General features: G+C 45.5%; 1 protein-coding gene across 2 annotated transcripts in view; it reads right to left on the bottom strand.

Annotated features, from left to right (window-relative positions):
* The window catches only part of GLRA1 (glycine receptor alpha 1), a 79216-nt gene that overhangs the window by 15849 nt on the left and 46379 nt on the right, over positions 1-16988 (bottom strand). For both annotated transcript variants that reach the window (XM_045551321.1, XM_045551322.1), the window contains exons 4-6: positions 7097-7320; positions 3952-4034; positions 2717-2854 (exon numbers count right to left, since the gene is read on the bottom strand). In XM_045551321.1, coding sequence (XP_045407277.1) covers positions 2717-2854; positions 3952-4034; positions 7097-7320 — 445 coding nt within the window. The remainder of the gene's footprint in view (positions 1-2716; positions 2855-3951; positions 4035-7096; positions 7321-16988) is intronic.

Genomic DNA, 16988 nt, shown 5'->3' with positions numbered 1-16988 from the left:
TTCTTCATATACAGTAAACTAGGGATAATAATAATACCTACCTCGTGTGGCTACCTCTATGGCTACTGCGAGGAAAAAATGAGATGATGCTTATGAAGACCTTAGCATAGTCCTCACACATCACAAATTCCCAGGATTGTCAGTTGCCATCGTCATCATCATCATCATCATCACTACTTTGTTGCTAACAATGGGCATGACTAAGTGGAGCCTGTACCCTTCTGCCAGTTATGGTCCCCAAGCCTGACTTGGTCCTGTTACTTCTTGTAAAACCTTTCATTCCTTCCTTCCCTCTTCATACAAGGAAGTTCCCACACCTACAGGGTAAAGTTCAAACTCTTCCATCTGCCCTTGGCAGTGGAGCTCTAACCAGTCTTTCTATGCCCTTCCCCTTCTGTCTCCATGCTTAGTATGACTCCCCGTCTTCCATCCCTTGCCTTGACCATTCCCAGCACTTTCACACTTCTGAGCTCTGGACCTTGCTCATCCCTTTGCCTGGAATGCCCTTATTCCTTTCCACAACCGGCCTAAGAAATGCCTTCTCCCCCATGGCGGTGTATATGTGAAGTCTCCCCAGGGCAGGTCCCTCTCTTTTTTCCTGTGTTCCCTCAGCCCTGTTCACATGATCGTCACAGCCTTTAAGGCGTGTGTACTGCAGTGAGTGAGTGGGCACGTCGCGCTCTCTGTCTTCTGCACTGGACTGCACAGCCTGTCTCCTCCCTGTCCGTGTATCCCTGGAACTGGGACAGGCCCAACCCCACGGTGTGGGTCTCAGTTCCTGTCCACTGAAGCATAGTAACTAGGGGGTTTCCTGGAGATCCCTGGATTGCAAGCTCCATGTAGGCAGGGCCTTGTCAGTGTTTTCTCCTTGTAACCACAGGGCTAGCACGGAGCTCAGCTCTCACTTAAATGAAAACAGTGAAAAGCAAATGAGAAACGAATGAGACAAGGCTGTGTGCGTTTAGGTTGTTTCCATGTCTTGGCTATTGTGAATAATATTGCAATCAAGTGGGGGTGCAGATGTCTCTTTGGGATACTGATTGCATTTTTTTTTTTTTTATAAATATCCAGAAGTAGGATTCCTGGATCATAAGGTGGTTCTCAATGGATGTATGGATAAAGAAAATGGAACATTATTCATCCTTAAAAAAGAAGGAAATCCTGCCATTTATGACAACATGGATGAAACTGGAGGACATTTTTATACTGGGTGAAATAAGCCAGACACAGAAAAATACTGTATGATCTCACTTATATGTGAAATCTGCAATCGTCAAACTCACAGGAGCAGAAAGTATTATAGAATGGTGGTTGCCAGGGGTGGTGGTGGTGGGGAAACAGGGAGATGTTGGTCAAAGGGTACAAAGTTTCTGTTATGCAAGATGAGTAAGTTCTGGAGAGCTAAGTTACCGCATGTGACCACAGTCAATATACTATATTGTATACCTGAAATTTGCTCAGAGAACACGAGTTCTCATCAGACATACACACACATACATATATGGTAAGTATGTAAGATGATAGACATATCATAATAATTAGCTTGATTGTGGTAATCATTTCACTGTGTATATGTATAGCAAAACATCAAGTTGTCCACCTTCAGTATATACAATTTTTATTTGTCAATTATATTTCAAGGAAGCTGAAAAAAAAAAAGAAAATGCTGCATAAATAGTAAAGGCTGTGGTAGGTATGTGAGATTCAGTTGTGATGGTTTGATTCGTGGGGAATCATTGTTCTCATGGCAGCTAATGGGAATACCACCATCCCTGTGAGTCTCAGCCTGTCCAGGAATGAACAGAGCATCTTTGAAGCTCTGAGACCTCTCTGAGGTGACCCAGAAAGGGACAGCTGTCCCAGACACGCCAGATCCCAGCCTGCCTGCCCTTTCCCTGGGCTTTCTCCTTGCACCAGAGCTTAGAATCGTTTCTCTCAATGCCTCTCCTCTCCCTCTTCCTCTGCTTGCCCTGTTACCAGCCTGTTGCTTGCCTCTGCTCAGCTGGATCCAGACAGCAGCTTCCTACCCAGCCTTCCAGCTGGCGTACCAACCGACTGACTGTCTTCCACGGTGCTTGCACGAGCTTGTTCCTGTCTTCCATGGTGCTTGCACGAGCTCGTTCCCAGCCCGAGAGGGACATGCAAAGCCAGTCTTGGTCCTGCCCCAGTGCATTCATGTATTCAGTTTTCCAACAAAGGCCATGCTAGGCATAGGAGATAGACAGCTGAGCTAAACAGCTGTGGCTACTCTGCCCTCTTGTAGCTCACAGGCTAGCGGACCCTTTCCCACTATCTACTAACCTTCCCTCTTGCTGAGCACCAATGTGAGCATTCTTTATACTTTTGCCCTATCAGAAATGCCAGCTGTTCTGTGACAGAGATTGCCAGGTGTCTTCCCAATGTCAGTTCTTCCCTTCTGCCTTAGGAGTAGGATCCATTCTGCTACCTGGACCAAAGACTGTGTTTACCAGCTTCCCTTGTAATTAGGTATGGTCTAAGCTTGAGTTACTCACTCCAGGATTCATAAGAAGAAAATGTCAGAACTGATTTTTGGTTTCAAAACCTGTTCTCTTCACCACTAGGTAATAAATACGGAGCTGTGCCCATCATGGGTACTTCACAAGATCTGTGGCATCAATGATTGAATGAGTGTTTGAAATGACCTCTGGTCCTGGTTGGGGGGTGGGATCTGATGAGGGTGGCCCCTTGCACCTACCTGTGTTGTAATGCTTGGTGCAGTATCTCAAGTCCTTCTCCTCCTTCAGGATAAACTGAGGCAGGGTTAGTCCATCTGCCACCTGCACAGCTCCCTGCTCCTGCCACTCGAAGATGAGGTCATTCATGGTGTATCCAACTGGGATGGGATCAGAAGAAGGAGCAGTCACCACCCAGAAGCACTTGTTTGAAGCATGTCAGGGTTGGTTAGGGTTAGAGGCTGAGAGAGGCATCAGACACTCAGTGGAACTCATGAGACACTGTCACTTTTTTTTCTCACAAAGGACATTGAAACTCATTTAATTATTTATGTCTACCCTGCAGCCCTTCCGCATCCTGCCTTAGCTTGTCCTGTCATCCCCACCTGCACCCCCATGGTGCAACGCAGCTGACCTCTACTATCTGTACCAGAACACCACCCTTCCCAGCCTCCTTTTTTGCTTACAACAGATTGTCCTCTGGGGAACGACTCTATTGTGCGCTGTCTTGGTGGCACTAACTGTGGGGGTGGGGACAAGGTGTGAAATGGTGACTCAAGTTGGGCCAATCAGATTCTCTGCCCCAGGACTTTGGCTCTTGAGTGAAGTAACATGAGGTTCAGAATCGGTGGGTGCTGATTCCCCCCACAGGCCGGGCTCCAGGGAAGTGGTGTGTTAGTTCCTGCCGCCTAGATGCTCCGCCCGGTTCTGTACTTTTTTAAAGTTAGTTTGGTTTCTGTGTTTGCAATCAAAGAAGTCAGCTATCCCATCTGTCCAAACCTTGGTCCTCCACGAAGCCTTTTCCAAAACCCTCTCTCCTTCCCCATCAGAAGAAAGCACACTGTCTGCCATGAGGCCACAGAGTGTTGGACTTCTAACAACACGCCGACCACTGCCTGCCCTTTGTTAATTTGTGCAGTCAGTCCTCTTTCTCCCCTGCTGGAGGAGCATCCTGTGAGTTCGAGGACCGTGACTTATTTGAGCTATTTCTCCTCCATTCCTGGTGGAGGCACATGGAGCATGTCTCTTTGGAGAATGCCTCTGGCTCTAAGCTTCAGCCTTAGTCAGACAATATAAGGGACATTATACTTCTAATCCATTTGCTAAAAGCAAAGCCCTTCATCTAGTATTATATTTTGGGTTATTACAGTAATCTCCTGGGGTCCAACAGTTAGGAGCAGCTGTGTGGGAATTTCTGCCTGTCTCGCGGGTAAATGGGAGCCTGGTTCTTTCCAGAGGACTCATGCAAGGGACTCACAGCTTTCCAGTTGCATGATACACGTCTGGACGTCCATGGGGAAATTCTTCAAGTCCATGGGGCAGGCCAGTGTCAGGGTGATTCTGGGAAGAGAAGGGAGTTGAATGATGCTGGATCCAGAGATCAGGGAGGCTGTGCCTCCCTTCTAGTGACTCTCAGAAAAGCAGTTGTCTAGGACAGGGAAAGGAGGTCAGGAAACTAGTGTGTATTGAATACATGTGTGTATGTTTCCAAGTTCCTGATACCGAACTCGGTAAAGTAGTTTGCCTAAAGTCACACAGAGTCAGTGGAGCTTCTGGGTTTCTCTGGAGTCTCTCTGGCTTTGAGAGACCTGTCTTTAACACGACGCCTGCAGGCCAGGGGCTGCCCACTCCCCCACTCTCCCGCACAGCCCGAAGGCAGAGACAGAGGTCGAGCTTGACGCTGAGCAGCACCAGGCCTCAGGCATCCCCAGGCGCACCTGCAGCAGCTGCTGCACGTGGTTCTTGGCTTCCCCCCTTCGCACACTGGGCTCATCAAAAGTGATTTCAAAGAGGCCCCCTGCCTTCTGGGTGTCCAAACACAGCTGACTCATATCAGTGGGCTCCTGCTGGGGTCAGCTGGAAAGCGCCGGGCTACCTGGGATTCTGGGCTAGCTGTTTATTTTGGTGGTTCAATCCTTACAGAGGCCACAGACTAGGAACCAGAGGGAGTCCCTTCAACAGAATCTGAGGCCTGCAGCCCAGGCTGGGAGATGAGACTGCAGCTTGAAAGGCTTAGCCAACATCTGAGCACCTCCTGGAGGGAACAGAGAAGAAAGGCTCTCGGAGCCCAAAGGAGACTGAGATCAAGCCAACTCCCTCCTGTGACAGGTGAGAAGACCAGGCTGCAGAGAGGGATAGGGTGAGAGTCACCTAAGGTCACACAGCAAGCCGATGGCTCAGCCAGGATTCAAAGCCACGTCTCTTGGCCTTTGGATTCTGAGTCCTAGTGGGGTTGGCTCATGTGTTTGCTGGCAGGCTTTCTAGCACTGCTGTCATGAAAAGCCAACACCCTGAGATACCTAGTTGGTGGTGTTCTAGTGCCGTGGTCCCCAACCCCTGTGCTACAGACCAGTACTGGTCCGTGGCCTGTTAGGAACCAGGCCGCACAGCAGGAGGTGGGCAGCGGGCAAGTGAGTGAAGCTTCATCTGTATTTACGGCCGCTCCCCATCGCTCGCATCACCACCTGAGCTCTGCCTCCTGCCAGACAAGCGGAGGCATTAGATTCTCATAGAAGAGCAAACCCCACCGTAAACTGTGCATGCCAGGGATCTAGGCTGCACACTTCTCATGAGAATCTAATGCCTGATGATCTGAGGTGGAGCTGAGGCAGTGATGCTAGCGCTGGGAGTGGCTGCAAATACAGATTATCATTAGCAGAGAGGTTGACTATATAATGAATGTAATTCTCTTAATCATCCTGAAACCGCCCCCCACTGCCCCTGTCTGTGGAAAAATTGTCTTCCAAGAAACTGGTCCCTGGTGCCTAAAAGGTTGGGGACCACCGTTCTAGTAGAACTTAGCTGCTGGCACCTCAGCTGCACATGGCCCTTTGGGACTTTCTCCCCCTAGCGTACACCCACAGCTCTGGATGTGGCCCTTTTAAGCATAAGGTAGAAGTAAGAGGGGAGAAAGGGAAGGGAGAGGGAAAAGAAGAAGAGGGAAAAGAAGGGAGTGGAAGAAGGAGGGGGAAAATGAATGCAGTTGAATTTCTGAAAATAAAAGCTCCAAAGTAGGGCAGCTGTCACACTGGGTTAAATTCCTTACATTGAATGACCTTGGAAACATCACTTTCTGCTGATTTGTCCTTCTTGTCATGTTGCACTGGGACTTAGCTTCCTGGAGATAGGAAACTGGCCTGGCAGCAGCAAATCCAAACAGGGTGACCCTGCCCTTCCCCCAGCCGGTCAGGGCCTGGATGGCCATTTCTTAAGCCCCTCACTCTTCTGGTCTGGATGTGTGCAGGGTGGGATGGGCTCCAGGGTGAGGAAGGCCAGGGGAGCCTCTGGTTCCTCCAACGCTGCCCCTCAGTGGTGGTGAGGTTCCTCAGCCCCCTCCCCCACCCGGCTGCTCTCTGGAGAGACTCTGAGTTCAGTCTCACCTGAGGGTTAGGACCTGCACAGCCTCCTCCCTAAGCTTGGACTCCTTGGAGGGGACTCATTTAGGACTAATGCCCTTTTAAGTTCTTTGAAATAAAAACGTATTCATTCATTCATCAAATAGTTGAGAGCCTCTTGAATGCCATGCCCTGTTCTGGGCTTTGAGAAGGTGTCAGATCTACATTAATACAGATTAGAATCTAGGCTCTGCTACTAACTGTGGGGACTTTGCCAAGTTACTTCCATTTTCAGATCCTCACTTGTCTAATCTGCAAAATGGGCATAATAAGACCTACTTCGTGGGTTGTTAGGAGGATAAGATATAATACGTGAAAAGTACCCAGCATAATGAGTAAATTCCCAGTAAGTGGTAGCTGTTATTATTACACGTGTAAGGTCATTTCTTCACCTCTTGGACATTGGTCATTCTCCCCATGTCTCTTTTGGGGAGGAGATGAGGGAGCAGGTGGGGAGGGGTTGCAGGAGATTCTGAAGGCTTTGCCCCTAACCAGTATCTGAGGGACACCCCACAGCTGGGGTGGGCGTCCAACCTCCTAGACTCGATGCAGGGTATGGGGGATAGAAAGAGTTTATAGAAGGATGGGGCAGCCCTGGTGTACGCTGTGAGCAGCACCACCCACCTGGCAGGCCCATTTACCTTGGAGTTGCTGTGATTTTCCAGGCTTTGTGCCTTTGCTGCTGCTGTTGGTCATTGTATTTGAATACACTTTCCTGTCTTGTTTGATGGAAATGTTGGGTAACTTAAACCGCACCACCTCCAGGATGCCTTCCCTGGTTTCCTTGGCTGTATTCACAATGACCACTTGCTCCTAGGAGTCCCCATGGTATTTTATTCTTACTTGCTGAGGGTAAGAGGCAGAGCTAGGTCTGCCTATTCTGCAAGGGCCTTGGGTCGCCAGGACCCCCTCACCTCTGTCTGGGCCCCTTGTTAGTGTCTGCTCCCAGAAGGCAGTGGGGCAAGGTGCCTTTTGAGGCGGGAGCAGGCGAACCTGTACGGAACTCACCTGATGCTGTAGAGCACGTTCCCGTTCCGGGAGATCCTCAGCAACTTGTTGTCTGTGGTGATCTCGTGGAAGTGGGCCCCCTTCTCATTGGCGAAGAACAGGTCAGGTTTCCAGATGGAATCTAACATGGATGGGTCGAGGTCCAGAGAGTCATCGGGGTATTCGTTATAGGCCAGCCGGGGGTCGTTCCACTGCTGCCTCAGGAAGATGTTGACCCTATAGTCCTACAGCCGGGACAAAATGGCAGCATGAGATATTACGCCAACTCTCGGGGGACCCAGGTGCTTTCGGCCAGTGCTCTCCAAAACCTTTTCTGGAGGATGTTATTAGAGTGTGGTTGCATCTTACGTGGGGGTGAAACGTAAAGTCTGTGCATCAGGCAAAAACCATGGGAGTCATAATTACCCCTGAAAGTCCTCTTAAATGGCCCATGAAGTATATTCAACCCTGAACTGAGATTATTTAAATGTTATTCCTTTTTTTGAAAAGAGTTTAAAATAAAGTTCAAAGACTGATGTAATAAACAGCTGTTTTCATAATCTTTTATTTATTTATTTATTTTTTGAGACAGAGCCTCACCCTGTCACCCTGGCTAGAGCGCAGTGACATCATCATAGCTCACAGCAACCTCACACTCCTGGGCTCAGGCGATCCTCCTGCCTCAACCTCCCTAGTAGCTGGGTCTACAGGCATGCGCCACCATGCCCAGCTAATGTTTTCATAATCTTGTTAATGTTTTGTCATGTTTGCTGCATTTTTTTTAGATAAGAGAAGTAATATATAAGAAATAAAGTTGAAATCCCTCTTTCACCATCAGCCCCAATAGTACAGAAATTCTTATGCACACTAAGGTTGGAGAGTCACCAATCTAGACAGATTGAAGAAATGAAAGGAAAGACTGAAAGCTGATGTCTGAGCATTCAAACTATTCTGCCTAAAAAAGAACAATTGATTCCCAAGCAGTGAAGAAAGGATGGGTGGAAGAATTCTATAGTGTTCCTGCTGGTCCTAGGGTGCATAGCACTCTCTTTTAATACCAGCCTTCTACAATGTTCTATGACATGTGTTGGTTTGTTTGGAAAGCTTTAATAGATGTCATTAAATAGGAATCACATGTTACTGGCTTCTCAACTCTGTGCTAAGTTAATGTTTCTCTGATGGAATTGCAGTGTAGTTAATCCACTAAAAAAATAAGGCACAGATCAAATCAATTAGGGAAATGTTAGACGAGATGAAATGCAGCAGGTTTTTTAAATTGCAGGACTTCTCAGAGACCTGAATATGCTAATGAATTGTGTGCATCTCCAAGAAGGGAATAGAATATGCAACATTTCCCTGGTTTATTTTGGCCATGGAACTCTTATTTTGTGCATGATGACCATCTTCTACAGGATGCAGGTTAGGAATTTCTGTCCTAGTCAAAACCCCATCCCCACTGCCTCCCCCAACTTTTTTTTTTTTTTTTTTTAACAGATGAAGAAACTGAAGTCCCGGAAGAATTGAGACCGGCTCAGGGTGACTTAAAATGCAGGGGCAAGGCTGATTCTGGAACCCAAGTGTTCTGACTCCTAGCCGAGGGTTCGTTGAACTTCCCCTGCTGATCCTAGGGGAACTGAAAGAGTCTGTTTAGTTTCCATTCACAACGTGAGAAGCAATTATGGTATGGGTAGGTCTCCACGGCAGAAAACTGGGTAATGCAGTAAAGAAATATTTCCCTTAAGAAAAATTTCTTATTTTGTTAGGCATTGTAAACCTGGGGTCCATGAATATTATGACACTGCAAGTAGAATTCATGGTCTGTTTGTGTTGCCCAAGGAGGAAGGGCATAGCTCTCTCTGTTGGATCCCCAAAAGGGTCTGTAGTTCTTCAAAAGATTAATAGCCTCAGCTTAAGTCCAACGTTAAATGCTCTCCTTCAAGGAATAATCTCCACACATGAGGGGCTGCTATTGCTCTTTCTCTGAGGTTCCTGGATAAATGAGGTCATGCCAGATTTTCTTTTGGGGTGCTGCTCCTAAATCCTCATCAGTCTTGATCTGTCATCAGCAGGGGGGAACTAAAACAAACAACCTTCCTCCTCACTCTCACCTTCACCCTCACCCCTCCCTAATTCCTGCCACAGCACATGCCTCATTCTGTTTGTCTACAGAAATATCAATAGCTTTATAAAATGTTCCAAGGTATTTTATAGGATTGTTCTATAGTTTAATTGTAGCCTCTCCTTGTAGCCCCAAAGAAAGTGACATTTGGTCTCATAATCTCATGTCTTACAAGTCCCATGGTAGAAGGAGACTTCAGGCCAGGCCTGGATGTTGGATCTTTGTGCTGTCAATGGTAATGGACAGCTCTGAATCTGGCCCCATCTGATCGGGGGTTGGAAAGAGCCTCCTTTCCCCCTTGGATTTTACACGAAGCCTAATGTGTGTGATTGTGTGTTATGATGAGGCATTGGGCATGTCGTAGCAGAGTGGACAGACTATGAATGGTTGGGCAGAAAGAGCCGTTGGTCCCCAAGCCCCAGCCGCACTTCTGATGTTCTTGCCAGTGACATGTCAAGTTCATTAATGTGGCTGGAAGGAAGAAAAGAAAGTGGCATTTCTTAAAATGGTCTGTTAGGCAGCAGGCGCCATTCTAGATACTGTCATATACGTTTAATCCATGTCCCCTGCAAGCTAGACATTCAGATTCTCATAGTGAGGGCAAGGACACCGGTTTGGAAAGGTTGAGAAATGTGTCCAAGGCAAAGGGCTAGTGAGTGGCAGAGCTGAGACTGGAGTCAGCATCAGCTTAAGCCTCTATTGAGCACTTGTGAGTTACGTCATGTGGTGTGGCCAGCCAATTCTGTGCCAGGGACACTTTCTCAACCTCATTGCCTAGGCAAATTCTGCCTGCTCAGCTCAAGCCTTATCTCCTGCAGGGGCCTTAATGCCCCCAGGCTTCCCTGATCTCTCCCTTTCTCGTCTCCTAGCAAGACCAAATCACCAGAAACATTTAATTGAGCACTTCCTTGCTGTATCTGTCTTATCTCCTTAACTTGACTGGCAGCAAGTTGAGGGGATGAACCAGACGTTATACTTCTACTGCACCATCCCACAGAGGTACCCAGTACCCAGGAGGAGGAGGAGGAGGAGGAGGCAAAGTCAGAAAAAGCTGGAGCAGAATGGGCTTTCCTCATTTTATAGCTGGAGAGAATGAGACCCAGATGGCAAAGGCATTTTCTAGGGTTGCACAGCAGTTCAGGAAAGAACCTGAGATGGGAACCTGGCTCTGCTTCTCTGGGCCCCGTGTAGAAAGAAGTTAGGCTTGATAGTCTCTAAGAACCCTTCCAAATCTAATGGCTGATTGTTTTTACTTTTATTTTTTCCAACAACATTTAACTGAGTATCCACTAAGTGTCAGGCACTATTCTAGGCACTGGGAAACCCACTGAGAACAAGAAAGATATATTTATTCAGTTATACTGAAATAAGAGCTCTGATAGGGTTAAGTGCAGGGTGCTAGGGAAACATAGAAGACAGCTTCCCATCTGGACTTGGGAGTGGTGATCAGGAAGTCTCCAGGAAGAGTGATATTTAAAGTGAGGTCACATATGGTTGAGCCAAAGAGGAAAATCATTTTGGGCAGCTGGAAGTCCATACGTGAAGGCCTAGAGGCAAAGTGCGAGTGTGGCACGTTGGAAAGCACAGCAAGTAGATGACTAAGGAGGGGAGCAGGAGGAAGCACACAGGGTCTTGCAAGCCGACTGAGGAATTCGGACTTCACCTTATAGGAATGTGGAGCCTTGGAAGAATTTTAAGTAGAGATGGGCATTATTACATTTGCATTTTATTACTAATATTCAAATATATTTTTGGATTTTTCTTATTGTATAAGTCAAGCATGTTGACAGTAAAAAATGTAAATGTGGCTGGGCGCAGTGGCTCATGCTGTAATCCTGACACCCTGGGAGGTCGAGGCAGAGAATGGCTTGAGCCCAAGAGTTCGAGACCATCCTGAGCAAGAGTGAGACCTTATCTCTACCAAAGATAGTAAAAAATTAGCCGGACATGGTGGCCCACACTTGTAGTCCCAGCTATTCAGGAGGCTGAGGCAAGAGGATTGCTTGAGTGTAGGAGTTTGAGGTTGCTGTGAGCTAGGCTGACACGATGGCATTGTAGCCCAGGTGACAGAGCAAGAGTCTGTCTCAAAAAAAAAAAAAATATATATGCACACACACACACACACACACACACACACACACACACACACACATATATATTTAAATGTACATCGTCTAAAAGAAGAAAAATAGGCCTGGCATGGTGGCTCATGCCTGTAATCCTAGCACTCTGGGAGGCCGAGGTGGGAGGTTCACTTCAGGTCAGAAGTTTGAGACCAGCCTGAGCAAAAGCAAGACACTGTCTCTACCAAAAATAGAAAAAAATTAGCTGAGCATGGTGGAACATGCTTGTAGTCCCAGCTACTTGGGAGGCTGAGGCAGGAGGATTGCTTTAGCCCAGGAGTTTGAGGTTGTGGTGAGCTATGATGATGCCACTGTATTCTACCAAGGGCAACAGAGTAAGACTCTATCTCAATCAATCAATTAATCAATAATAAGATAAAATAAACTAAGAAAAATAAAACCCATAAGGTCCCATTATGAAATGACTAATGAACAGTTAGCTCGAGAGACAGGGAGGATGTATCTCCGTATCCTAAGGTGGCTTGGCTCCTTCTACCTGCAGCTCCTGCCCTCAGCAGCTGCTACCCAAAAAGTTGTCACCATTGATTCCACCCCCCCCCAAGTTGGTAAACAGCAGTGGGAAATGCAGCTTGGAAGAGATCAATGTAATTGGTGTAATAGGCTGAAAGCTAAATGCTGTTTTGCTTATTTAGCCCTATACTTATGTTGGTTGGTGTTTGACATGCCGAGGGTTCAGATTCAAGTTCAGGGGCTGGAGGAGCAACATTTGAATTCTCCACCTTAGCACCTCAGGATCTACCTCTGGTAGCTGGTTTCTAGGTCTTACACTCTCAAGGGTAGCCCATAAACCTGAAGCAGGAGGGATTTCCAGAGCTCCAGTTCAATGGTCTTCAGCGTAAACTCACCTATCCTGCCTCTGAGATTCTCTGATGATCTGATTTCTGGTAACTGGGCAATTAGCTGCCTTGCTTGTAACACCAAGGTGGGGCATTAACTCATTCATTCATTCATTCCACCAACATTTATTGAGGGTTTCCTGTGTGCCACCTGAAGTTGGATCTGTCCCCCACCAGTACTGTGTCTAATTTCTGATTCTAACATAACTCCTCTAAACTCAGTATTGTGGTAAAACAGAAAGCATGAAGTGTTTTAGCAGGAAGGAGCTAAGAGCCCGTTTGAGTGTGTTGGTGGCAAGGGGTGTGGAGGGTAAGGGGCATGCTCACTGTGGTCAGAAACAGGAGACATTGCATCAAGAGGTGAACAAAAGAACCAAATTCTCAGACCTTTCTAAAACTCAGCTCTCAAAGCGGTGTCTTGTCTCTAAACTCAATCCAACTCTATAAATGTTTATTAGGCCGACTGCGAGTACAGTGAAGGTAGAAGCACAAGGTCTCAGTTTCCATACTCACAGAGCTCAAATTATCTAGTAGGCAAGGTGTGATATGGACACACATATCTACTGTACAAAAGTGAAAGTGACGAAGGCTGTAAGGAGCCCTAAGAGATTCCTGTTGACTATTGCTTTGAAGTCATAGGCTTGGATCTCGAGAGGCTTTCAAGGAGAAGGTGGCATCTGAGACAGACCCTTTCAGTTTGTTCCATCCTCCTGAAGTTAGCATCTCTAATCTGGAATTGTTCAGAGCTTGAGCAATGCCTGGTTTCTCCTGGGAAGGAGGCCAGTGATGCGTGAGGAGGAAGGACGGAGGTGAGCAGTACAGGCTTGGAGCAGGACAGGACATGAGGACGAGGCTGCAGCCTTGGGGAATTTATTGTAGAATTAGGATATATGTAGTTGGGAGTAAAAGAAATCTCATGTAGAAGGAATAACACAAGCAATGGTGTGTAGGCAGGGGCATTCAAATGGTCCAGTTTAGCTCAACCATTAGCAGCACAAGTAATAACAATTCTTTATCGAGGACCTACTACATACCAGGCATTATGTCTAAGCATGCCACACACATCAGCTTATTTCGTCCTTAAAACAATCCTATGATATATAATAGGTATATTCAGCCTAATTTTATAGATGAAGAAAGTGCAGGGAGATTAAGTACTTTGTCCAAATTCACACAGTAAGCAGTGGGGCTAGAGTTCAAACCTGTTTTTCAGATTATATAAAGTTTATGTTCTTAACCACTCCACTGGGAGAAGGCTGTGAAATGGATTGATTTGAGGCTATGGGTATCCTTCACTGCCAGACCAGGGTGTTTGGATTTTGTTCTGTAGCCAATCTGGCACCACTAAAGACCTCAGCAATGTAGCAATATCACAGTTTGACTTCAGGAAGATCCTTTTGTTGGGAACAACTGTGGGGTGTTGGAAGCGAGAGAAAACAGCTACAGAAAGACCTGTTTTGAGGCTCTTGTGACTGTTCAGTTGAGTATAAGGAGGATCTAAACTAAGATAGTAGGAATGGAGAGGGGGAGTAGATGAGAGAATCATAATTCTTTATCATCATCATCATCATCATCATCATCATCTGCATCATTTTCATCATTAAATATTACAGTTAGAAAGAACCTTAGAGACTTCTGTTTCAACTCCTTCATTTTACAGGCAGCCAGAGAGGGAAAGGGACTTTCTCAGAGCCACACAGCAATTCAATGACTAAGGTGGGACCTGCATGCAGGAATCTTGACCCCTATCCCACTTTTTTTTTTTTTTTTTTATCCTTTGAGGGAAGCCCCAGGGCCAAGAGGACAAGAACCAAGCTGATCTGCCATAAAGCAGTCTCGGCTTTCCTGGAGAAGCTCTAACGTGGGTTTGGCTCTGACGGTTTGGGATTAAGATGCACATGAGCTGGACCAGTCTGCCAGAGGCCTGGGGGCCCATTCAGCATGGGGGATGCTCAGGTGTGGTTTATGAGTGCTGCTTCCCTTCCCCCAACTCTTTTCTTCTCAAGCATTTTCCCAGACATCCAAGAAGCACTATAGAATGAAAGAGTCACAGATGTTTCCTGCAAATGTAAGAGTCAGCCTCAGTGTCCCTGCCATCCTTTGAAAGTGTGGACCTGGCTTGGTTGGCACATGTAGGGTTTACTAAACCCTGGCTGAGTGCCAGCGACTGTGCTAAGTGCTTTATATGAAACTTCTCGTTGTATTCTCACTGTGACACCATTTTACAGGTCAGCTGAGGCCTGGGGATATTAAGTATTTTGCCTAAACTTGGTGACAGAGCTGAGAGTCAACTCCAGGATTATTTGACTTCAAAGTCCTGTGCTTTTATGTAGTGTGCTCTATCAGCTAATTTACTAATAATGTCATATTTATTTGCTGCTTTTTACTTTCAAAGCACCCTCACATTAGATTTTTTTCTATGAGGTTTGGCATGAAAGAGAAGATGCTTAGTCCCATTGGACAGACATGGAAACTAAAGCCCTAAAATCTTAAGTTCCCACCACTAGTTACTGGTATATCTAAAATTGGTAATAACAATGCAAATAATACTAATATATTGAGACTTTACCACACGTAAGAAACCATGCTAAGAGCTTTCTGTGTGTTATTTTACCTTCACGGTAGCTCTGTGATGTAGATTCTATTATCATTCCCACTTTACAGTTAGGGAAATCAAGGCACATAAAAGTTAGGGTACCATTCCTGATCACAAAGGTAGTAAATAGCAAAGCTAGGATTTGAACCCAGGATGTTCATGCCAGAACCCAGGCATTCAACCAGTAGACTACACTACCCACGTTCTGCCTGTAACAGACTCTAAGGGGCATGTCTGAGGGCTCTCTCCTCCGTGCTCTCTCAGTCTTCAGTTTACCAAGGCTTTGGGGAGCGTGTACCATATTTAACTGGATGACATTTCATAGACTTTCTCTTGGATCCCCCAAACTCAAGAGTATAAGAAGTGACCTAGCATAAACTGTGTAGAATGACAGAAAATGTAATGGAAAAAGCATCTCATCCACAATGACAACAAATCTCACAAAATATCTAGGAACTGGGCTGGGCGCGGTGGCTCACACCTGTAATCCTAGCACTCTGGAAGGCGGAGGCGGGAGGATCGCTCAAGGTCAGGAGTTCGAGACCAGCCTGAGCAAGAGTGAGACACTGTCTCTACTAAAAATAGAAAGAAATTATCTGGACAACTAAAAATATATACAGAAAAAATTAGCCAGGCATGGTGGCACATGCCTGTAGTCCCAGCTACTTGGGAGGCTGAGGCAGGAGGATTGCTTAAGCCCAGGAGTTTGAGGTTGCTGTGAGCTAGGCTGATACCACGGCACTCTAGCCCGGGCAACAGAGTGAGACTCTGTCTCAAAAAAAAAGAAAATCTAGGAATAAACCTAATAAGAAATGCGTGAGTCAATATATTTTTAAAAAACCTCTAAAACTTTACTGGAAGGCACAAAGGAATACCTATTTAAATGGAGAGATATAGTGTATTTATAAAATACTATAAAGATGTCATTTATTCCAAAATTAATCTATAAACTCAAAGTAATCTTAGTCAAAATCTGAGGGGATTTTTTTTTTGAAATGAGGTCTTGCTATGTTGCCCAGGCTGGTCTTGAACTCCTGGGCTCAAGGGGTCCTTCCACCTTAGCCTCCTGAGTAGCTGGGATTATAGGTATGTGCCACAGAGCCCACTTTACTGAGGAGATTTTCTAGATCTCAACAAGTTGATTCTAAAGTTCATATGGAAGAGAAAATGGGCTGGAAAGCTTAAGAAAACCTTTCAAAAGAAAAACAGAGGGCTCTCTAAAAGACATAGTAATATAATATTAAGTCATAGTAATTAAAGCAGTGTGATATCAGTGCAGAAACAGAGCAATGGAGCAATAAAATAAGTCTAGAAACTAGAAATGTATATATGGGACTTTATTTTCTGAGAAAGATAGCATTTCAAATCAGTGGAGAAATAATGGCTATTTAAAAAATGGATTTGGAATAATTTCTACCCAATCAGAGAAAAATAGAGTTAAACCACCACCAATTACTTTATAGAAAATTAAAGAACAAATGGATTAAAGAGGTACGTATAAAAAAGAACCCTATAATATTACTCAAAATGCTCAGTCAACATAGGCAAAGATGCTCAAATTCAGTAGGAATCTAGAACACAAATTAAAAATGACAATGAGATATCATTTTGAAAGTCTCATTTGGTGACAATGAAAAAGCTCGATAATATTTTGGGTTGGCAAGGGTGAAGAGAAATGAGTAGTATTGTAGGGAATGTAAATTATTGAAGCTTCTTTGGAAGCGAGTTGACAATAATATCTGTCAAAATATTAATAATTTTAAGAAGTAAATATTCTTTGATAAAGCAATTCTACTTCTTGGATATATCCCAAGGAAATGCACAAAAATTCTGCACAAAAATGTTCATGATGGTGCTGATTGTCATCGTGTAATGCATAAACCTAAAGGTACATCAGGAGAAAAGTAGTTAAATACTGTGAATGACATGTCCACACATGCTATGGAATTTTACAGGGAGGCCATAAAGTCTGGAAACAGATAGTTTCATTTTGTTCTGTATTTTATGTAACATTAATAAACAACTTAGGTATTCTCTCATGTTTCCAAATTTGGGAATATATGGAGAGTTCAAAAGAATGAGGTAGGGCTGGGCGCAGTGGCTCATGCCTGTAATCCCAGTGCTTTGGGAGGCTGAGGCAGGAGGATCGTTTGAGGCCAGGGGTTTGAGGTTACAGCAAGCAATAATCATGCATTACACTCTAGCCTGGGCAATAGAG

Source organism: Lemur catta, chromosome 5 (assembly GCF_020740605.2).
Source record: "Lemur catta isolate mLemCat1 chromosome 5, mLemCat1.pri, whole genome shotgun sequence".
Taxonomy (NCBI): Eukaryota; Metazoa; Chordata; class Mammalia; order Primates; family Lemuridae; genus Lemur; species Lemur catta.
The sequence above is the reverse complement of the archived record's forward strand: the minus strand, read 5'-3'. Positions and strand labels throughout refer to the sequence as shown.